Genomic DNA, 23,109 nt, shown 5'->3' with positions numbered 1-23,109 from the left:
TTTCAAACTATGCTGAAACAGTATTTGTTCCTTTGGAGAACATGTTATGTAAACTTCTGATGAAAAGTAAATATTTTTTTTGAAAGGACTGTTTATAACTGATCCAGTCTGAAACAGCTACTATAAAGGAGCAAAGAAAATTTCTCTTTTCTGACATCATTGTGTTTAGGTAGGCAAATATGACAGCCATTATCACATCAGGAATAGCTTCCAGGCAACCACTGTTTTTATACCTTCTGAGAAACAGATGAATATTTAGTGCTGTGTATCATCCCTTCTTCAATGACATATGGTTGTATTTTTTCCATAGTCTGTGAGTAGAAGACTTAATATTTGAAAAAAATCAGCCTTGCATCTAAAACATTAGTCCACATCACAAACATTATACAAAAGCCAGGAAAACCACAATTCCTATCCTTGGCACCCAGCAGCACTGCATGGTCTTGTAAGTCCTTCATTTCAAGTCAGTGCTTGTCACCTACAGATCTCCAGATGCATCACCAAACAGTGATCTGGCTTCATCACGGGGTAACCCCTATTCCAAATGCAAAGAAACTGTCACTAAAAGAGCCAGTGCTGCCAGCCACCACTGTAATGCCAGTGTTAGTCTTGCTTTGCAACAGCGGTTTGCCCAAATGATCTCCAGAGATCTCTTCCAGATGAATTTCTATGATTCGGTGACTCGATTGGTTAGATTATCCACGTTCCCCACTGGCTGCTGTTTTTTCCCATGTGCCAACTCATTGGATCTCTGTTAACCCAACTCACGCAGAGCTAACCAAAGAGCTAACCTTACCATAATGAATGATTCATTTTCTGCTGGCATAGCTCCTTGCATCAGCTCACCGCATGGTCAGATGAATGACGGAGGAATGCCAGAGAAGGGTGAGAGCCTGTGGCTAGGAACAGGGGATGGGACCTCCCCTTTCCACAGGAGCTAGCAGCTACATCAACTGGACTGGTAACGTCAACCTATGCCTCAGGGGCAGACATGGGAATTGAGCCTGATCCATTCTCCACACCTGCCCCATTTCCACAACCTGTCACAGCGTCACAGACGTGGTTGAGTACCTCTGGTGGACATCTGCCAAATTGCCCCGAGTTTCCTGCAGTTGAGAAGCATTAGGCATGAATTCTGGCATTCGGTCTGCAGGCACCAAGTGCAGTGGCAGTCCCGGAGTCCAGGGCTTAATACCTGTTACTAGCACCATCTCCTTCACAGTACCACAGTATCACAGTATGCTAGAGATTGGAAGGGACCTTGAAAGATCATCTAGTCCAATCCCCCTGCCGGAGCAGGAGCACCTAGATAATGTTACACAGGAATGTGTCCAGGCAGGTTTTGAATGTCTCCAGGGAAGGAGACTCCACAACCTCCCTGGGCAGCCTGTTCCAGTGTTTCATCACGCTCACTGAGAAGAAGTTTCTTCTCAAGTTTAAGTGGAACCTCTTGTGTTCCAGTTTGTACCCATTACCCCTTGTCCTATCATTGTTTGCCACTGAGTAGAGCCTGGCTCCATCCTCGTGACACTCCCCCTTTATATATTTCTATACACTAATAAGGTCACGCCTCAGTCGCCTCTTCTCTAAACTATAGAGACCCAGCTCCCTCAGTCTTTCCTCATAAGGGAGATGCTCCACTCCTTTAATCATCTTAGTTGCCCTTCGCTGGACTCTCTCCAGCAGCTCCCTGTCCTTCTTGAACTGAGGGGCCCAGAACTGAACACAATATTCCAGATGGGGTCTCACCAGGGCAGAGTAGAGGGGAAGGAGGACCTCTCTCGACCTACTAACCACTCCCCTTCTAATACACCCCAGGATGCCATTGGCCTTCTTGGCCACAAGGGCACAGTGTTGGCTCATGGTCATCCTGTCGTCCACTAGGACCCCCAGGTCCCTCTCCCCTACACTGCTCTCTAACAGGTCGTTCCCCAACCTATACTGGAACCTGGGGTTGTTCCTGCCCAGATGCAGGACTCTACACTTTCCCTTGTTATACTTCATCAAGTTATTCCCTGCCCAACTCTCCAGCCTGTCCAGGTCTCGCTGGATGGCAGCACAGCCTTCTGGCGTGTCAGCCACTCCTCCCAGCTTAGTTCATCAGCCAACTTGCTGATAGTACACTCAATTCCCTCATCTAAATTGTTGATGAATATATTAAATAATACCGGTCCCAGTACTGCCCTTGAGGCACTCCACTAGTTACAGGCCTCCAACTAGACTCAGCCCCATAGACTACAACTCTCTGGCTTCTCTCCTTCAGCCAGTTCGCAGTCCACCTCACTACCTGATCATCCAGTCCACACTTCCTCAATTTAGCTGTGAGGATGCTGTGGGAGACTGTGTCAAATGCTTTGCTGAAATCAAGGTAGACCACATCCACCGCTCTGCCATCATCCATCCATCGTGTTATTTCCTCATAAAAGGCTAAGAGATTGGTCAAGCATGATTTCCCCTTGGTGAAGCCATGCTGACTGCCCCTCATAACCCTCTTATCCTTGATATGCCTTAAGATGGCACCAAGGATAAGGTGTTCCATCACTTTCCCAGGGATGGAGGTAAGGCTGACCGGTCTATAGTTACCCGGGTCCTCCTTCTTGCCCTTTTTGAAGACTGGAGTGACATTTGCTTTCCTCCAGTCCTCAGGCACCTCTCCCGTTTCCCAAGACTTAGTAAAGATGATGGAGAGTGGTCTAGCAATGACTTCCGCCAGTTCCCTCAGCACCCGTGGGTGCATCCCATCTGGACCCATGGATTTATGGATGTCCAGATTGCTCAACTGCTCTCTAACCCATTCCTTATCAACTAAGGCAAACCGCTCCGTTGACCTGACTTCATCCTTAATTTTCTCCCAGCATGTTCACCATCTTACTGAAGGTACAACCCCCTTCAACCACAATATGTTTTTCTGGGATATGTCACTGGTTCAGGTTTTCCAGTTTTCTGAACACTAAAAATTACAAGTGTTAAGAGAATTTGGCTGCAGGCAAAATGTATTTAATCCCATACATAGGACCTCCCCTAGTTCCAGCTACTTTGAAGCAACTTTGGTTTGTCAGCTCATGTTCTTCTGCCTTAATAGCTTCTCTTCAAAAATATGGACACCTTTCTGCTCAGGTCTGATTTCTTTGACCTTTGTTACACAGCAAACTCGAACTTCTACTCTGGGAAAGCCTGTTCATCTGTACCTCTCTCCTACCACAAGCTGCCCATAGTATTCTGCAAGACTGTTTAGCACTGTTTTGATACTTCTTTTGCTCTTGGTAACTTTCCATTCTGTAGTCCCTTCAAACTTGGCTAAACTGGTTTCACAGCTCAAATTCTCTGTTTAAATATCCATCACCCAAAAGCCTAAATACAATCTTTAGTGTTAATTTTCCCACACTGTCCCTAGTCTGAGGGGACAGGCTGTAAATGCAGCCAGCAAGTGAAAAATATTTTTAAAATATCTATAAAACTTTCAAACTGGCTCTTCCAACCTGATTAGTTTCAGTGAAATTTAATGGGCTTTCCTGTTTTTCCCTCTGTTGTGGTTCAAACCCAGCCAGACAGCTTGTTCACTCACTCCCCACCCTTCTTGCCCTCCCCCTACTCCTGGAGGGACGGAGAGGAGAATCAAAAAGAATGCAACTCCCACGGGTTGAGATAAGAACAGTTTAGTAACTAAGGTATAACACAAATCACTACTGCTACCACCAATGATAATAATGTTAAAGGAAACAACAAGGGAAGAGAATACAACACCTCACCACCAGCCGACTGATAACTTGCCCCCCCAGCCCGACCAAGCACCGACTGATACCTCCTCCAACCCTGCAGTCCCAGCCTTTCCGGGCAACTCCCAGTTACATCCCGGGCATGACGTGCTGTGGTATGGAATACCTCTTTGGTCAGTTTGGGGCAGGTGTCCTGTCTCTGCTTCCTCCTGGCTTCCCCTCTTCCCTGGCAGAGCATGAGGCTCACAAAGTCCTTGGCCAAACCAAAACATCACTGTTATCAGCTCTGTTCCCAGGCCGAAAGTCAAAATACAGCACTGCATCAGCTACCAAGAAGGAGAAAAATGACTGCTACTGCTGAACCCAGGAAACCCTCCTTCAATTGTTTTCGCAGATTTAGTTGCTGGTAAGTTTCAATTTGTGGTGCCTAAATCAAAAATACAAAATCTCCAGTTCAACTCTCTGCTCTACTCTAGATACCGACCAGTCTAGCTCATTGCACAAATGTTTTTTTCCAGAGGCACTACTGCACCCTCTCCGGTGTTTTTGGTAAATATAAACTGGATGGAGACAGAGTGGGAACTGAATATGGAAATAGCTATTTCAGAAATAACCTAATGTGTGGACACTTCTGCCCCCAAATAAGGTGTTTTGTGTTAAGCCCCAGCTACAGAAAAGGTTTGGGGCTGGAACAGGGGAAGTTACTCCTGAATAAAATCTAGTGCTAACATGTTGGAGCCACACACATCTTCTCACAGACACATACTTCTCAAGGGATCACTACTTTCTCTGGATTTATTTGCAGGCAGCTTTGGGGTGAGTTACAGTTGATTTCAGAATGTAGAAGAAGCCAAAGAGCATATATTCCTTGGAAAGTGATTAGTCATTTCCTTACAAATGCATATTGAAACTAACAGTGGAACCTAATTTTGACTGAGTCTGTAGGCCCTAATAGTTTATTATTTTTCCAAGAAAAGGGGTTTCCCCCTTATTATTGTCATAATACAGAGCAGAAATTGTTCATTTCATCTTGCCTTAGAGTTTACTTTCAGCAAAACTGAATAGAAATTATTTAATCAGTCACTCTCTATTTACCTTTGATATCAAAGCAAAGTTAACATAGGCAGCTCCATGATGCATGTAAAACAAATCCCACCAGAGACCATCCCAGGATTTTAGGGGAAATTATTTGTATCATTATTATTCTACTGGGCTGCCTGCAATTTTCAGATCAAATCCAGTATATTTTTCCCCCAGTATCTGCAAAGACTTCCAAAATTATGCAGATGATTATTTTATTAGCTTGTACCCAGATGGTAGACTGCCAGGCGCAGTTACTGTCATTGCATCTAGCTCTCAGTAATGCAAGTGTTACTAAGAAAACAGCACATTTGGCCACTGGTTATATAAATTAAGACCAACCCAACAGTTGCAAACTCAATTCAAACAAAATCAATAAAAGGCATGTGAATCATAAAAGTAGTAACATTAGACATAATGTTAACACTAATCTTTTCATTTAAGATGTCTAGCACAGCACTGAGATGTGAGAAATGTCTGACAGGCTACTCCTGGCCTGTATCATCATTTCTCATTGACTTTATTTATAACCAGTTCTTTAAAACAATTCATCACTGGTGTTGCAATTTACACTATTGGTATACCTTAGACCTCAGCTGAAAGACAAAGTCCTAACAGCAGAACAAACCATAGTAAACAGGGGAAAATGCATATTCACTTTAAAAGATAATTTTTGGACCATAGCAATCATGTCCATTTGTGACATTTACCATGCTAGAACGGTAGTGGTGTTTATTCCAGGTCTGTATTTTGTATAATGCAATGTTTGCCTCTTCCTACCTTGAAGGGATTATTACCCTTACACTTTGTAAAATCATTTTGGATATGAAAAGAACAGAGTATAATACTGGCTGTGAGGATAAAGTAGCCAGTGTATTGTAAGATTACTTATTGAATCACAAAGCCAGTGTATTGTAAGATCACTTATTGAATCACAAAGCCACAAAACTGCACTGCTGCAATGAACTTCCAGAGATGATTCTGTACAAGGAGGCTGGATCAACTGTCTGCTATGCACAGGGGCTAATGAGCTGTTTGCAGGAGGCAGCCATCAGAGTCCCAGTTATTTGAGCATCCATCCTGACTCTAGGGTCGTTTCAGTTGCTGAACACTCCTCTCCTTTCCCTGCTTTGATTTTTTTTCCTTTGGGTGTCCATCTCAACTCCATGGCTCCTTTCAGCAGTTGTGGACTCCTTCTCTGGCATCAGCACTAGCCCTTCTTACTGCGCAGTCACAGTGGCCAACTTGCCTCAGATGTATTTACCGTTAGCCCCCAGACTGCACAGTATTTCATCCCTGCTGGGCACACGGACCAAATATGGTCTGGGAATTCCTTTCCCCCACTAAACCTTGGTCCTCTCTCTCTTCTCTGCAGTTGCCCAGTGCACTCTGTCTGCCTCCCTAGAAAGATCCCTGGGGAGGAAGGTGATGGCAGCAGAAGTCACCTGGCTTCCTCTGTTGGACTGTGACAGGTAGGTAAAGAACTGTGGCAGTGTTTGCTGTTTGGAAAACTGCTCCCCATCTTCTTCAGGAAGATGCAGAAGGCCAGATTTGGCCCACAGGCTACCAGCTTAACCATGTGGGTTAAGGCATGCCCCAAAAGTGTGAAAGCATAATCCACAAGAGCAGGACTTAGCATATCAAGGAGACAGCAATCTAAATACACCTTACACTGTTTCAGAAATCTGTTCTCTATCTTTTCAAGCACAGCTGGGAAGACTGTACTATTGGATCTGGACGAGCTCGAAGCCAAGTGTTATATTAAAAACTGTATGCCACAGGAGGCTTGTGAACACAGGACTTTTGTTGAAATGTACTATATATACTATATCTACAGATTGGGTTTAGCTTTACACCTTGATTCTTCTGGCACAGCTGTTCACATTAGGAAAGTCAAACATGATGACAGATTTGATAGCTGGCACTGTCTGATGCAAACATGGGAAGCAGGAAGCAAGCGAAATCAAAGAAGAAAAATGCTTCTCTCCATTAATGCACAACAGCAAACAGTCCAGTCATATTCTTGCTGAAAGGAATCTGATGTCTCGGTCAGTGCTTTGCCTAATGAGCTACCAACATCAATCTGTCATCATCTGTATTATTTGAAATGGCCTCTGCTGACACAAGGTATATTCATGCACTGGCCCTCCTGGGCACTTGAGAGTTCAAGTCCTGGCCAGTTTATACCACACTGAATGATAATGAAGGGTAACAGAATAATCATTGGCTTCTTTTTCTCAAGGGGAGGCAAGAATGTTGTTGTAGGGACCTCCCCCAGGCAAGAATAGCTTTTGATTACAGAGCAGGGAATCTGTTCTCTGCGCACAAATAGTCTCTAGCAGATCTTTGCAACTGTGTTTTAACTCTCCATAGCACATGTAGCACATCTGTATTGGCATTTCCATGAGCCTACCCCAAGTATCTGACTCTCAGACTTGCAAGGCTATATCGAAAGCTGAGAAAAACATGAACACTGACAGTAGTGGGGAATTTCAGGCAAAGAAATCCCCTTTTAGCACTCTGTCTCTACCTATTCCTATAATACACACAAAACATTACACAATAATCTTCAAGTACTTCAGCTCAGAAAATTATTTCCTCCGGAAATACCTACTGAAATTTCAAATTGCAAGATTTCTAACCAATACCCAGCAGTTCTCTCAAAAACTGAATAATTAACTTGCAGCATTATACAACAGCCTAATGTAAGCTTCATACAATGAAGCAAATAATTTGTCATGAAACTTCAGACAAATGACATCTACTATATTCTTACTGGTGCAAAGTTAACAAAAGTCTTGCTTCCTTTCAGAAAGTACCTGGGAGTTGCCACACCATAATCCTAGTCAAGCCTTATGTTTCTGTGTTAATGCATCCTAAAAACTGTAGCTGAGTTCCAGGTGAATTATATAGCAAGATAAATAGAAATGGTTAACTCCAGTATTAACAACTTTTCTGTTAGGAACTTACAGGTTTCAAAATGTATGAGCTTATTTCCTTTTCTGTAGCAAGTAAATACTATGTGTTCCATTTTCACAGTGAAAGGCTTTCCTCCAGGTATCCCAAGGACAATGTTGTTTTCAAGACTTGTGTGTGGACTACAAGATGGCTTCCTCCCTCATTACATATGCCAACATGCATAATTTCCAAAGAAACATTTCATACCAAACTGCTCTTGGTAAGAAAGAAGATAAGGCAAACCCTAGAGTGGCATTTCCATGTGTGCTCTTAGAGGCAGATTAAGCAAATAGCTGACAAAAGAGAAATGCAGCAGACAAACTCACCATTTCAGTTGGTTTTCAAACATTTTGTCTTTTGGAGTCCTAAATTTTTCCAGTGTAAGTGCCGCCCTCTGTGTAATAAACACAGGTTTAAAAGTCATGTTAACACATTACTAGAGATAATGTGAGAAGGACCCTGTGAGAATTCAGAGAGGTGATAGCCTCAGGGGCAAGCTGAGAAATGGGATTTTTTTTTCTGAAGAGAGTGAGAGACATACCTGTCAGTGACATGGCTGAACGGCTCAAAGAGATTGTGATGGCAGAGGGGATGAGGTGAGCCCCAGGTGAACAGTTGAACAAGAAGGTCTGGTCTTGGCCAGAGCCTTGCAGATGAGAAGAGAAATTTGGGTTTGATGTTCTCATTAACGGGGAACTGCTTGGAGATACAATGACATATTCAGCAGACTAGCATAGGGAGTATGAGCAGTGGTTGAGCTTAAGAGGATATTATAAGGAAATTAGCCTATATGAACATTTTGAGCTGTAGTGACAGATAAAATAGGGATTTCAGATATGTTTGGAAGAAAGAAAATTATGATGTAGACTCAGACTAATTGTGCTAACAAAAGAACTCAAAAAGACACAAGATTCCCTTCAAGATACAGACTTGTGTGTCTGGGAAAGGGTGCTGCAACCAGCAATGAAGAACTGAAACAATGAATGGAAAAATCAGAAACTCACTGAGACCAACAGTGCTCAACAGAACAGTAGAGGGGATATGCCGGAGGCAAAGGCTGAGATGCCCACTACAAAATCTTGTAGCCTCATCAAAGTGGTCCTGTGAGTTATCTTTACCTGTTTTATTCATAAATCCACAAGTACAAAAGCAGTATTCTGCACTAGCCAGTTATATGTACACATTCTAACTGGCAGGATTTAACATCACGTTTAGGTTCAGAATTTATGGGCTAATCGTAAACAAAAATATAGCTCTTTTTTTCTATGACATTACAAAATTTTACAAATTCACAAACATATCAGGAAAAGGTGTTGATCTGCACTTCTTTATATAAATGTGTCATTGGATGTTGTTTTTAATCAGTTCACAATGTTTACATTCACATCTCCCTTTCTTTTAGACACTGAGGAGAAGGTCACCTGGTCACCTGTGTCTATCCAGAAGTCCTTATGTTTATTGCTCCTGACAGCCTGGAGTCCCTCTTTGCTGTGAATCTGATGTGTAAATTAAGCAAGGAAAGCTGTAAGTATAGCTACTTTGTTGTCATCCATACTTTATGTCTAACATGCAGAATTCCTTAAGCAGGACTGTCTATATAATTTCTTTCAAATTTCACTTAGTTGGGAAGACCCATTTCCCCTACTGCAAATGTGTTATTAACATACTGTCTCCATGCTATTAAATCAAAATGTCCCTGTCATGTTTCCTATCCCAGTTCCAGTTTTTATCCATGAAGCTGGAAGGCAGCAGAAAGAGTTGAATAAATGGGTGATTTAGAAACATGTAGCAGTAAAAAAACCTTCTTGATCATCTGCCTCACTAAAAATAAATAACTTTAATTTTTTAAAAACCCTCTCACTTGTTAGAATTATGTAAATCTCACTGGGATATTGATTGAGGTTGTCATGCTCCTGAAGGAGTGCTCCAAGGTGAGAAAGCATATCAGTTTGCCAACCTCTCCCCTGCCATTCCTTAGTCCTGCCTCTAGGTAACATCATGAACCCTCCTGTCACTCACGCGAACGAGCCTCGACATGGAAAAACATGCACCACTGTCAAAACAGTAGCCCAGTATAAGTGGGTAACAATTTCATGTTCTTAGACTGCCACAGCATGAGAACGAATGTGTAGCTTTTTCTACAAAATTCAGTGGAAAAAGCACGCACTTACAGTGCCAAGAGCAAATTTTGTTTCTCACATCAAAAATATGTCATTGCAGCTGAGCATGTGGGAATCCAGAGAGCACAGCAGGTTTTCCTAACACTTGCTACTAAATTTCAGGATTTAACTCAGCAAGGGAAGATAACATGTGGAGTTATCATGTGGAGTTCTCCATCAAAGAGACTAACAGCATCATAGAACATGACAGCATCCAGACCAATTGTGCATTTACATCTTCAGACTTTCCTGTAAGTAGAAGAAATTAATGCAGCATGTTTCAATTTGCCTTTTTAAACTGGTGCCATGTATCTGTGGATACCCTGGTGATGCCAGGACAGTCATTGGTTCTCACAGTGAGTGGAGTTTAAATTCAGTTAAGTTGACATGCTGTTCATGGAGACAAGAAGAGGTCAGTTTGACTGCAGGGTGTCTGTTTACTCAGTGCGAAATACCCTGTTTCTGCAGTCTGATGCACTGTTTGTGCCTGCTGTTCAGCTCTGCATTTCCTTCCCAGGTATCTTGCTTTATTTGTTCTAGGTTCTGATACAGAGCAGTGGTCACGGGGAGCACCCATATAATCTGTAAACCCAAACTATACCATAAAGCCAAAAGAAAAACTTTAGTAGCTGCTAATCTCTGATTTCACAGTTGCCACCTATCCATCTCCAACACAGCTTTCCCACACCCATCAAATTGCACAGGCATGGTACTGAGAGAACCATGACATCCCTGCAGGGCTGAAGCAAAACTATCCTACTGTTAAGAGTTGCATGGCAACATAAATAACTTTAACCTTGATAAAAGGGTAAAAATGTATAAAAATTTAGGAAGAGGGTGTTACATGCCAGGACAGCATAACACGGGGTAAGTCATACAGGGGCTTGAAAACCCTCATCTCAGAAAAATGCTCTTGTTACTAACTGTAACATTAACACACATTGCAGAGAAAATGCGGATATGGGGAGGAAAATTTAAATCAATCAAAAACTTCACTAAGACAAAACATCTTATATAATCTTCCCACTGGGAAGAGGAGAATAGACTTTCATGTAAAAAAATGCTGGTTATGTCACTTGATGTACTTCTGGAAGGCACTCAAGTATTTCAGTAGCATAGACAATAGAAGAGCAAAAGGGAACAAGAGGGAACAGGACAGAAATAGACTCAGTTGGCTTTGTATGGGTCAAAAATCAGAATTTTCATTACAGTAAAAATTTCAGAATTCTTGCCAACTTACCATGCTCTTTCAAAAAACAAACAAACAAAAAATATCAGTTTTTGAAAAGAAACTCCAGCAAATAACATTTCTCTGAAATAATAAATACTAAATGTGGGAGCCCAAATTTCAATCCTTTTAATCACGCTACATCTCCACCAAGTCCAGGAATCCCTAAATTTTTACTGACTGGCATCTGATTTTTAGATTCCTCTAATGCTTATACTTTGAATAGATCTTTCCACCCAGTGATATCAAAACTTTTTACAAAATTCAGTGAGTTATTTCAGATCACTGAAGTGAAATGGAAAATAGTTATTTCCATTTTACAGTTAAAATTAAATAGATATTAACAGATTGAGATCAGAAAAGTTGAGTGAGAAGAAATCTCTAGCTGGGCACCCAAAACTAGAGGCCATGTCTGCACATTTAATTTTGCACAATAAGGAATTTCTCAACTGCAAATAGTAGAGCAGACCATGGCACATGATCAGCCTTCCTCCTCTTAAAGATTCTCATATACGTATTAAAAAACCCCAAAACATATAATGTTCTACTATTACAGTCTGGTAAAACTGTTCACACTTAACAGGTTTTCTGGTATGGGAGCACTGAGGGACTCGGACTGTAGTGAATCTGAGTCAACTTATACCTGCTGAAGATTTGCCTGTGTAGTGGAAAGGGGCCAATAAGACTATACAAACCAATTAGTCTAATTTGTCTTGAGGTTTTTTCTCAGACCTTAATGGGTTTTCATACACTTTATTTTTAAATGCTGATTATACTGTCATTTAAGGAAGCAATATGCTGCCTTGACAAGACTGGTCACTTTAGCTATCTGACATTTTCCCTGCAGACATTTTCTTGCCTTAGAGTGCAGGTTTCTATGTAGGTGATGGCTATATAGAAGACAGCCCTGATGTTCCAAGATCTTGTGAACTCTATGATCCAAAAGTAATGTACTTAATCAAGTGTAAAGCAAAAGTTGATTAAGTTTTGAAGTACTGTACAATGCCTGACTGATCAGAAATGCATCTTTTGATGTGGTGCAGAGAATTGGAACAGTTCTCTCTGCTTTACCAAAAAAATGATGTTTTAGTAATCTGAAAAGAGAGCCTCAGAAATCCCCATAAGTGTTTAACTTCGATCTGAAGCTTTAGAAAGATGATATTTATCTGTTTGCTTGTTTAATTTGTTTGAATTTTAAGCTCTGGAAGGTATCAGCTTGACATCTTGCGGAAGTAATTCTTTGCTTTTTTTCCAGATGAGGTTGAGCAGGGGCAGCAAGTTTCCAATCACCACCAGTTGTTTGAAGCATCCAACCAAGAAAAAAAAAAAAGAAAAAAGAGAGAAAGCAAAAAAGAAAACCATCAACTCACCTTTCCATTGTGGCTTATATGAATTATTAAGAACTAAGATTCAGAGGAGCCTCAATTCTTAAGCATAAAATCAATACTATATTTTATATAACAAGGGCAGTAAACCCAGCTTGTTCTGCTTCCAAACCTTGTCAAGTCTCTCAGGCAACCTAATTCACTAGGGCCAAAGTCTAACACTACTGACGTGAAAGGTGGATTGAGGTGGATTGAAAACTGGCTGAATAGCTGGGTCTGGAGAAGTGATCAGTGGCCCAAATTCTAGTTAGAGGCCAGTGTGACCCTCTGGCAGTGTACCCCAGGGTCAATACTGGGATCCATTCCTGTTTAACTTCCTCATTAATGATCTGAATGATAAGGCAGAGGATACCCTCATTAAATTTGTGTATGACAAAAAATCATGAGGAGTGGGTGATATGCCAGAGGGTTGTGCTGCTACCTAGAGGGAACATGACAAGCTGGAGAAATGGGCTCACAGGAACTTCATGAAGTTCAACGAGAAGTCTGAAATCCTGTACCCTGCAGAAAGAAAAACCCATGCACAAATATATGCTGGGGCCCATCTAGCTGGAAAGCGTTTGGCAGAAACAGCCCTGGGAGTTCTCTTGGGCACCAAGTGGAACATGAGCTAACAATGTGCCCTTGCTGCAAAGAGGGCTAACAGTATCCTGGGCTGCACTAGGTAAAGTGTTGCTAGCAGTTTAAGGGGGGTGATACTCCCCCTTTACTCAGCACTGGTGAGGCCACACCTGAAATGCTATGCCCAGTTCTGAACTCCTCAGTACAGGAGAGACAGGGACATACTGGAAACAGTGCAGCAAAGGGGTCCAAAGGTGGTTATAAGGTGCTGGAACATCTCTCCTAAGAGGAAAGACTGAGACAACTGGGGCTACTTAGCATAGGGAAGAGGACCCTTGGGGATCTTAATGTATTATCAAGACCTGAAGGGAGGGTGCACAGAGGACTGAGCTCTTTTCAGAGGTATCCAGTCAGAAGACTACAGGCAATGAGCACAAACAGAAATAGAAGTTTATGTCTGAATATCAGGAAAAAATTTTTACTGTGAGGGTGACCAAGCATGGGCACAAGCTGTCCAGAGAGGCTGTGGAGTCTCCCTCAGAGGTACTCAAAAGACATGGTTCTGAACAACTGTCTCTAGATAGCCTTGCTTGTGCAGTGGGGTTGGACAAAATGACCTCCAGATGTCCCTTCCAATGTCAACTATACCATGATACTGTGATTCTGTAAAAGACTTGTTCACTTCAATGGGGTTGAGATGTGACCTTCTGTCCAGGAGCCCATGGAATTTAGCTCACTTTCTTGTGCTGTAAGAACTATTTGCAGCCACTACTAAAGGACAACTTTTTACTATGTTCCAGACATGAAAGAGATAGAATAGATCTCCACTGAGTTCACTGAGAAGTTATTTCTGCAACTATTGCATCACAAGTGGGGGTGACAAAAAAAGGCCAGTCATGATGGGACACAGGCCTGAAGGGAAATTACATCAGGAATCCCACTTTCAGAAGGGAATATTCAGGCAGATCTGTATCAGTCTGTATCCAAAAGGTGAAAGGCTCCTTTGTTGTATTACCTGTAGCCGAACTACTCGATTACACTTTCAAACTCCATTCACAGACATAAAAATCAAATAATAATTTCTTCACACATATAACAAGCACCCAAAAAGTGCTAGCTACAAACATTCTGCATTGCACTGAGTATTAATAATCATGTGGGCACATTTTTGATCCTCTCTATGCCAGCAAAGAAATTCATACAGTCGCCAAGAGGGTAAAGTCTTCAGTAAGTCTACAGAGAAACTGAAAAGAGGTACATCAGACTTCAAAGTATTTAATTTTTGTCCTGCTTAGTAAATGAAACACTGCATGTGAGTGACAACTGAGAGGGAAGAAAGAGGATAATAAATCCTGGTTTTGCTATTTGAGGTTTTAAGTTGTTCCTTGAAAATGAAACCTGAAGTTGACTGAATTGGGTTATATATTATATTTAGAAAAATATATTATATTTAGGAATACTTAGAGCTTGACTGCAGAAATGTTATACATCCTAGAGTACTTGCAACTCTGAAGTGGAGAAGATGTAACCTAAGAAACTGAGTAATGACCATACTAAATTTATAAATAACGATAATTACACGATACTGAAGTGAAAACCAGTTTCAGTGCGCACCTGTTGGAAGTTTTCCTCAATGTTTCATATCAGAAAAGGAAAAAGGGAATGAAAAGATTCACAGGATAGAATCTGACCTATGGATTGAAAATAAAGAGTAAGAGACTACGTTTTAAAATAAATTTGTCATGATTCAAAAGATACTCACAAGGATCACCCAGAATATGTTTTTGGAACACCAAACCTTCATCTTTTAAACGTTCCAGGCCAAACTCAAGAAGATAAATGATCATCCACACAAGAGAACAAATGCCAAACAGCACCTGCTTCAAGTGTCAGGAAGAAACAAATCATGCTTAGAGCAATTTTTTATAGCAAGAGAGAGGAAAAGCCTTTCTTTTCCCCAGGAATCTCTTCAATATGCAAATCCTAGTATTAAAAACTTACCTCAGAGCTCAAAAAAATCATTCCATCTTTTTAGTCTTTTCCCATTCTCTTTCTTCATCACTAAACATGTCCAACTGAACCATTTCTACTCAGCTACATTGTAGACGTTATATTCTGCTCCACAGAACATTTTTATTATCCAGTTACTTTTTTGTAAACATGTACACTGTGAATGCAAGTATAAGCAGGGGTACAGCAATCCTCAGCATTTAAGCAGCTAATTTTCATCTACATTCTCCTTAAAACTCTTTTGTGCCCATTAGGTCCTTCTGCCAAATCCTCAAATCTGTACAACATATTCCAGAAAAAATTCTGCAAGATGCCTGGCTTTGCAAAATAAAATTCCAGGAACTACTGGAAATATTCAGATTATTCAGAAAAAGAAAGAGCTGATTAAAAAGATTTAGAAACTATGTCTCATTTCCTAATCCAAATGAATTTAGTAGCTAAAGTTGCTATACAATAACATTTACTGCTGAATGTGTCCTTAGAACTGTTTCAAATTCCATTTTCTAGTTTATCATGTTACTGATCTCACAATTTAGACTGGTGTCTGGTGAGATTTTGGCCCTAACAGAATGTGTCCTGTTTACAAGAAAGTGCAATTAGCTCTTGCATCTAGCTCTACACATTTAACAGGAGGGATCATATTCCTCTTGCATGCACTGTATTTGTTTGGTAGAAAAGTGTCTAGAAATTCTGTTATATTTTTGCTGACGCTTTCTTCTTCAGCTGCTTTAGCAGACTTCGCAATATCCTACCTGATAAAATTTACTTTGGCCAATATTAATCAGTCAGGTTCATGTCCTAACATTTACTTTTCTCTTTTGTTGTTTGCAATGCCTCTTGGAACTGGGACAAATATCAGACATGTGCTCATGCAAAGTCTGTGGTATGTACTATATAAATGAGACCCCAGTTCTAGCAACCTAGCTACCATCTGAACAGTATTCTTAGATCTTTATTTCTGAAAGGGATTGTTTTTCCCCAGTTGCCATGAAGGCACTAGTAGCTTTAATATTGCTTGTTCAGCTTCCAATTCACAAAGCCGTACCAGCAGCTCCCCCTGCTCCCTTGGGCTGTGATGACCCAGAATCTGAAGCAGCAGCTGAAGTAGCTGTGAATTATATTAATGGCCACAGTCAGCACGGATACAAGTTTGCCTTAAACAGAATCGAGAATATCCGCGTGCTACCCCAGGTAAGTGAGGAGCTTGCAGGCAGAGCACTGTGCTAAACTGAAGATGCTGGAAATGACCAACAAGCCCTGCCAAGAGCTGTATCCTCACACAGGGTAAATCAGCATGGCTTTGTTGATTTAAATGGGGCAATGCCACCTGGTAGCAGTTGAGAATCCAGGTCATTGGAATGTATCTCTCAAAGAGCAGGACAGAGGGGGAGAGAGAAATGTTCAGATATTTTTGTACAATGCTCAAAAGGCCTGAGTTTAGAAATGCAGTATGCTTGCTAGGGCAGGTCCTTCACAGTGCTGATTCATGAGCCCAGTTGCTAATCTGAAGAAAAACTGTGAAGATACTCTTCATGATGCAGGTAATTATTTATTGGCTAAATGCATACTTATCATAATTCCATGTGATTAGTGATTTTGTAGTAGGCATTAATTTTACCTAATACCCTATTGAGCTGACAAGGAAGCTGCATCTCATTTTCACTAAGATCTATTGCCATCACTGTAAGCATCTAGAAAGGCCATAGAAATGGTCATGAATACAATGTATGTGCCCATTCAGAACCTGTGATTCTCTCAAATCATTGAAGAAGGTCCCAGATATTAACATAACTGAAATTTCGTGGTTGTTTTCTACTTGTTATGAGAGGATACCAAAGTCATTTACAAAAGACTAAAACAGACTAATGAGATTAGAAGCATGCCCACAGTTACCCACATAAAAACACCGGTGACACTGCTTTGATCATATTTAATACTTTTATAGTAAAATAACTTTATTGGTTTAAATGTAATTGCTCCTGACTCAAACCTCAGAGTCAATCTTGGAGCTAGGGAAGCTCACTTCTGCCCTTCCCCTCACATGTCTTATGTTAGAGTTGCAAAGGTTCAGGAACAACCATAAAAGATCCTGCAGCCTATAAAAAAACATTAATACTGGGGCTGGAACTTAGCTGGTGCAATTCGATGCCATTCCAATGGACTAAATGGGACAGGCCCATGTGCACCAGTGTTTATTTGGTATCTGGTTTTAGAAACACAAAGGTTTTCCATCAACAAAGACAGCTGTTGTTTTCTTAAAACTACCCAATAACAAAAAAGAGAAGTGACCACTACATACAGGCTGTGTTTTCCAACACTTATGGGCTAGTTCCTTAGCTGGAAAAACATCAGTGTGACTGTCTTGACCATGACACTTACTCTGGTTAAAAAAACCTGTGTCCTGTTTCTTATGAAGTTATATAGTAAAGACTTACTCAGTTACTCTAGTGTATACCTGGAGCTACCCAATGACAATCAGCAACAGAGACCACAGCACAGCTCCAGAAAAGCAATCTGATGATGTTTTTTGAAGTAATTACTACAGTTCCTGTGTTGGTTTTTTTTTCCAGGGGCTGAATAATGACATAATATTTCTTGAACTTGACTTACTGGAGACCACATGCCCCATTCTCAGCCCTACGCCTCTTGCAAATTGCACAGTAAGGAGCTTCACAGAACATGTGAGTATCTAAAAATCTACAAGCTTGGTGCAGAGGTGTATTTTCAGTACATTCATGCTAGAGGCTATCATCAGATTTCCAAGCAAATGTTGTATCACTGTTACAGTTTGTAACCACCCAATCACTTGTAACCTCCTGGATGATTTTGTTGCCTTCATGTCATGAAGGATTTCTCTCCTGGTTTTCTTTTATGTCTTTTTATGTGAAGAGGACAGGTCGCTGTCAGCATAACATTCCACCTAGTTCACAGATGCATTCTTTAGGGCCTCCACATTCAACCCTCCATGATCAGTCCAGATGTCACTGCATCACTGTGAACCACAGACAGGGCAGATTGTGAATCTGTGCAAACACAACCTTCCCTTGGCTACATGTGGGGTGTTATCTAGTGATATTCTTTCAAGTCTAGCCACCTAGTCCTGGTCAAGACTACAGAAGAGCTATCCCCTTCAGACAGAGCTTTGCCTTCAAAGTAATGCCCAGCTGGAATTTACTGGCCTCAAATATTTTGTTCTTATGCAAGTGCCATCCAACTGTGAAAAGCTTTTCATAACCATACAGTAGATGTGTTGTCTGAGTACAGGTTTCTAAGCAGAAAACTTAGAGAGCAATTGACAATTTAAGACTGCTGTTTCTAGAAAGGAGCCCAATCCACAGAGATCATGACTGAATTTGAATCCTGATCCACCCCTACATTCATCAGGGCTCAGATCCCATTTTCCGTCTTGGGAGAGGTAACTCTAACTGTTCCCTCTTTCCAGAGACTCCAGCTTTGCCTTTGACATCTCCGCTGCTGGATTGTGTTGCATGTGAGCCAGCTTGCACAAGGCAGCACACTGCTGTTAGCATGGCCACTGACCAGCTGAGATTATCAAAATGCTCTGCAGAAGGACTTAATTCAAAAGTATTCATATTCTTCTTTATGAGAGAGGAACCTGAATTAAATGTGCATAATCTGGCTACAGTGGCACTTCTGATACTTGAGATCCAGATTTGGATCCAAATTTTGCAGCTCTGGTCTGTGTTTTACAAAATCACAGACACTCGGACATGCCTCAGCAGCACCTTTGCAATCAGACTGTTATTGCCAGGAACACTCAGCCAGGATCTGCTCTTTTGAATCTAGTAATAGTCACCCTTTTCATAAATTCCTATTTATCTGAACAATGTAACCCTTTGATTTTTTACTCTGTCCAGGCAGTTGAAGGTGACTGTGATGTCAAACTGCAGAGGGTGGATGGAATATTATCTGTACTTGCTAGTAAATGCCACTCACATGCAGGTAAAGACTTTGTTATTTAAGTTTGAATCTCATTTCCTTCACCTACAAACCCAGCCCTCTGTCTTTGCTCCTTTTTACTGTGACTATTAAGACACTATAAGACTCTCTGGGGAGCAAGCCCCATATTTGACCTAGAGTTTACTGGTACTGAGACTTTTGAGACTCAGGAGTTTAGCCTTGAGAATTTGATTCTTTGTTGGTCTGAATTTACTGAAGCTTGCTGATTCAGAGTCCCTTTGCCAGATGCAGCTTATTTACTAAATCCAGTATTTTCAATATTGCCACTGGTCATTTGAGATCTCTTTGCTTTGTATGAGGTATCTTTAGTACTACTTTCAAAACTGGTGGGTGAATGAAATAACACACTCATGAAAAAAAAATCCCAATAAATGAAAATATATTCATTTTCCCACCATTTCTTGGGTGAGCTGATACATATTTTCGTTGGTGTCATGGATAGTTTGCCTGAAAGAAAATTTATTAAAACCTGAGTAAGAACATTCGAAATGCGCTGCTGAAGCACACAGCACTTTTAACTTGCAGACTTAAATAGGGCAAGTCGTGTGAAACACTGCCATCTATAGTCTGTACAGGAAAAATTCCTTCCGCTATAATTTGGGACTGATCATGAAACAGTATTTTCTGTGACTGAACGGGTCTACAATGACTTTCAAAACAGCCAATCGAATCGAAACATAATCTGTTTGATTCCACCCGCAGACTCAAGTGAAGATGTTCTCCAACTCTGCCCTGACTGTCCACTGCTGGCAAGTCTGAATAACACTGAGGTATTAACAGCTGTTACAACTGCACTCAATGACCACAACAGCAAAACTGCTGATGCTTACCTCAGACTCCTTGAGATTGGAAGGGCCAAAATACAGGTAACTGCTAGAACTATGTCTGCCTTTCATGTGAACAGAATATTTCTTCAGGGGTAACTGTACAGTGCTAACTAGGTATGTTTGCAAACAGATTGACCTTGCTCTTATTTGCCCTACTGAATTGCTCTTGATTTCCTAAGCATTTTGTGTCATTTTAGCTACAGGATTCTTTTTCACTTCAGTGAGAGATGCAGAGCTAGAAACCACAACATTTGATTCTTATCTTTTGTCAGCAGCTCTCTCGGTGCAAAGTCATTTAAACAATTTTCCTGTATTAACAGTATCACCCAACACATGCTGTCTCTGTTGAGTTTGCTGTGGCTGCCACAAACTGCTCAGCAGAAGTCGCTAAAGTTAATGTGGAGGCTTGTCAACTGCTGCCTGAAGATCAGTCTGTAAGTAGAGGTGGAAAAGCAGCATACTGTGCTGTGCTCACACTTGTGCAGGAATAGCCCTTTGTGAGGATGAAAGTACAAGAGTGGTATACCATCATTATATGCTTTTCAATATATAATTCCTAAAGCTATATCACACTTTTCTCTCTGAAGTATCTGCACTGAAACCTGATGTATTTGCATACATTTCAAAAAGGCTTGAGGACTAAAATGTCTTTAACACAAAATATTTTGAATCAACAGAATATATATTATTTTTTTATTCTTTTTATCATGAACACCTGAGAAAATCAGGCTGTTTGTACTGAGCAGTACACAAACACATAGAAAAAGGGCAGACTGTTTCACCTTCCTATAATTTAAGTGCAGTCATTTTGCTATGTTCTGACATACAGGCTCTTGAGAATTATACTGTACACTTTATAATCTGTTTGTTTGTTTTTTTGTTGTTGTTGTTGTTTTTTTTTTTTGTTTTTTTTTTTTTTGGTTTCTGATCAGATTGAGTCCTAAGCAGTTTTAGTGGGTGGGAAGATTCCTATATATTCTTTCCTTCCATCATATCCAGACATACAAAGGATATTATTCTAGAAGAATGCAGGAGTTTCACTTATTTGCTGGTTAGGCATTTAAACAGCTCTGCTTTTTTGTCCAACAGACTAAAAAGCAAGTACTTTACTGCTCAGATAAAACATGAGAAGATGTAGCCGTTTCTAAATATACTGACAAGTAAAAATTGTAATGCAGGTCTCCTGTATTTTATAACTATTTTCTATTGACTATGTTCTGCTTTACCAGAATTTTGGTTTCTGCACAGCAACAATGGTAACACGCCCCTCACAGGATCTCAAAGTGGACTGCCAGCTCTATGGACATCAGGTACCAACACCAGATATTCCCTTCCTTTCCAGAGTATTCTAGCCTACTAAACTGTTAGAAACAATCCCTGAGTTTACTTATTTTGCTATCTGTGATAACTTGAATTTAATTTTGTATCCTAAAAAATGCAAGGTAAAGTAGCTCCTGATAATCCTATGGATTTCTGTGCCAGGAGTTATGTCATCTCTGCCATCCATGCCTTTTTTCCAGTTTTTCCTCTTAACTATCTGGAAGCTTCACATGTCTGATGGAGAAAAGGGAACCAAACTCTGCTCAGTTAGGGGGATGAGGCAGGTAGATGTAAAATATAAAAGAGCCATTGTGGTAGATGAAATCAGCTGGGTTTTTTTACTAGTAGTCCTTAGATGTGACTGAATTCAGAGAGCATGGCCTGCACTGCTATAGCAGCAGGAGGGAAACATATATATGCTAGCACCAGGGTGCTCTCCAGGTAATCTAGTCTCCATTTGGTTTGAGAAAGGCTAGGTGGTAGCTGAATACTTTCTATGGACCAGAGCTCTTGGTAGCACAAGAGCTGTCTAGGAGGTATATGAAATAAAGAGTAAGACAGCTAGTTTTGAATGCTTCACCAGCTGCATAGGTGGCCCTGAAAGTTCACGTAGCACAGAATTTGGTGCTAATGATCTGCCTGATATTAAAAATGTGTTCCTGGGCTCCTGTGTAGGTGTTAAAATGCAAATCAAACTTCTGTGATGGTCAGGAATATTTTGTACCTGATTGGAGATCTATATCTAGTTAGGAGCAGGGCACCTAGTAAGAGGTCAATGATGTTTCTATTATGACCCCCAAGATACTGAACACAAATACAAACTTCTTCTTTTTCAGCCTGGAGTTACCTACTCTCAACCAGGCCAAGATACATCAGCTGGACTGGTGCCCAGTATTGTACAAGGCTTCACAAACCACAATCTCAGGCTCTCCCACAATAACCCTGTTGCATCTGAATCCAGCTCTTCAGAATTTCCTACTCCCGTGCTCTCTGCAAAACCTGTAGCAAAGAGAGCAGTTGCAGAGGTTGCTCAGCATGACAAAGTACCTCGCCCGGTTGGCTTTGTGCCTCCTCCTCCTCCATGCCCTGGGAAGATTCACCATTTCAAGATATAGGCTGTGTTACGGACATAGCAATACAGCTAAGTGAAGCACCAGTGTGCAGCAGAAGCATCAACACACAGCCCACAGCATCAAGTACAAATAGGTGAGAATGCTTGACTCTGAGCTTAAATGAATTTTACTCTCAGCAGAGCTGTGGCCAGCATCTTGCAAAAAGGCCTGGTTCAAAATATAGATGATTACTACATACAGCAGTTCTTTTCTCTACATAAAAGGATGCTCTAGTTAAAATACAGAAAATAATGTTTCAATGAAACTGTTGTAAGACCTATACAGCAGTTGCAGCTTTGTGATAGAAACATCACCTGAAAGGTTACTGCACAATAAAATGCTCAACTGAAATGCTTTGGTGTCTTCCTATCTGTATGTATTTTCATTCAGTTGTCAAGTATCTCCTTCACAGCATTATGAGTCATATTCTAGGCTTGATCTTGAAAACAGTAAGCTCCTGCACTTCTCATCAGCTTCACTGGGATGTGTGGGTACTGAGCACTGTAGAAAATGAGGTCAGTGCTTTCTTTTGATCAAACACCAGTAACACTGAAGAAGTGGCAGGAAAAAATGTATTTATCCCTTCCACCTGTAGCGTTTCCTAGCATGTATCTACTTTTATTATCTACCAGAAGTACTTCAATACTTTTGGACATGGTATCCATGTCTATGAAAAGAGCAAAGAATCAGGACACATTCAATGCTGAAAGCATCAATCCTTCCAGCCAAACAGAAGTGCATTCTCTGTCTTCCAGCAAATACACAGATGCAA

At 40.9% G+C, this 23,109-nt stretch overlaps 1 protein-coding gene and 1 long non-coding RNA gene across 2 annotated transcripts; both read left to right on the top strand.

The window, feature by feature from the left end:
• Positions 1-2,837: 2,837 nt before the first annotated feature.
• LOC134155693 (uncharacterized) lies at positions 2,838-12,500 on the top strand. Its single transcript, XR_009961677.1, has 5 exons — positions 2,838-2,877; positions 6,172-6,268; positions 7,836-7,974; positions 10,037-10,164; positions 12,397-12,500. It is a non-coding gene; the product is annotated as an uncharacterized LOC134155693 (long non-coding RNA).
• A 3,507-nt stretch (positions 12,501-16,007) lies between these two features.
• AHSG (alpha 2-HS glycoprotein) lies at positions 16,008-22,688 on the top strand. The gene is made up of 7 exons (XM_062603137.1): positions 16,008-16,288; positions 17,668-17,778; positions 18,976-19,060; positions 19,781-19,944; positions 20,226-20,339; positions 21,135-21,215; positions 22,062-22,688. The coding sequence occupies exons 1-7, from the start codon at positions 16,085-16,087 to the stop codon at positions 22,338-22,340; spliced, it is 1,038 nt and encodes a 345-aa protein (XP_062459121.1). The 5' UTR covers positions 16,008-16,084; the 3' UTR covers positions 22,341-22,688.
• Positions 22,689-23,109: the final 421 nt, after the last annotated feature.

Source organism: Pezoporus occidentalis, unplaced genomic scaffold (genome assembly GCF_034315485.1).
Source record: "Pezoporus occidentalis ecotype Australia unplaced genomic scaffold, CSIRO_AGI_Poc_V1 ctg8, whole genome shotgun sequence".
Taxonomy (NCBI): domain Eukaryota; kingdom Metazoa; phylum Chordata; class Aves; order Psittaciformes; family Psittacidae; genus Pezoporus; species Pezoporus occidentalis.
The sequence above is the reverse complement of the archived record's forward strand: the minus strand, read 5'-3'. Positions and strand labels throughout refer to the sequence as shown.

Bases quoted from the DNA above. Each gene is read 5' to 3' on its own strand.
- AHSG (XM_062603137.1), top strand. From the start codon at position 16,085: ATGAAGGCACTAGTAGCTTTAATATTGCTTGTTCAGCTTCCAATTCAC. The intron at 20,340-21,134 runs GTAAGTAGAGGT...CTGCTTTACCAG, and splicing joins TGCTGCCTGAAGATCAGTCT to AATTTTGGTTTCTGCACAGC. The intron at 21,216-22,061 runs GTACCAACACCA...CTTCTTTTTCAG, and splicing joins GCCAGCTCTATGGACATCAG to CCTGGAGTTACCTACTCTCA.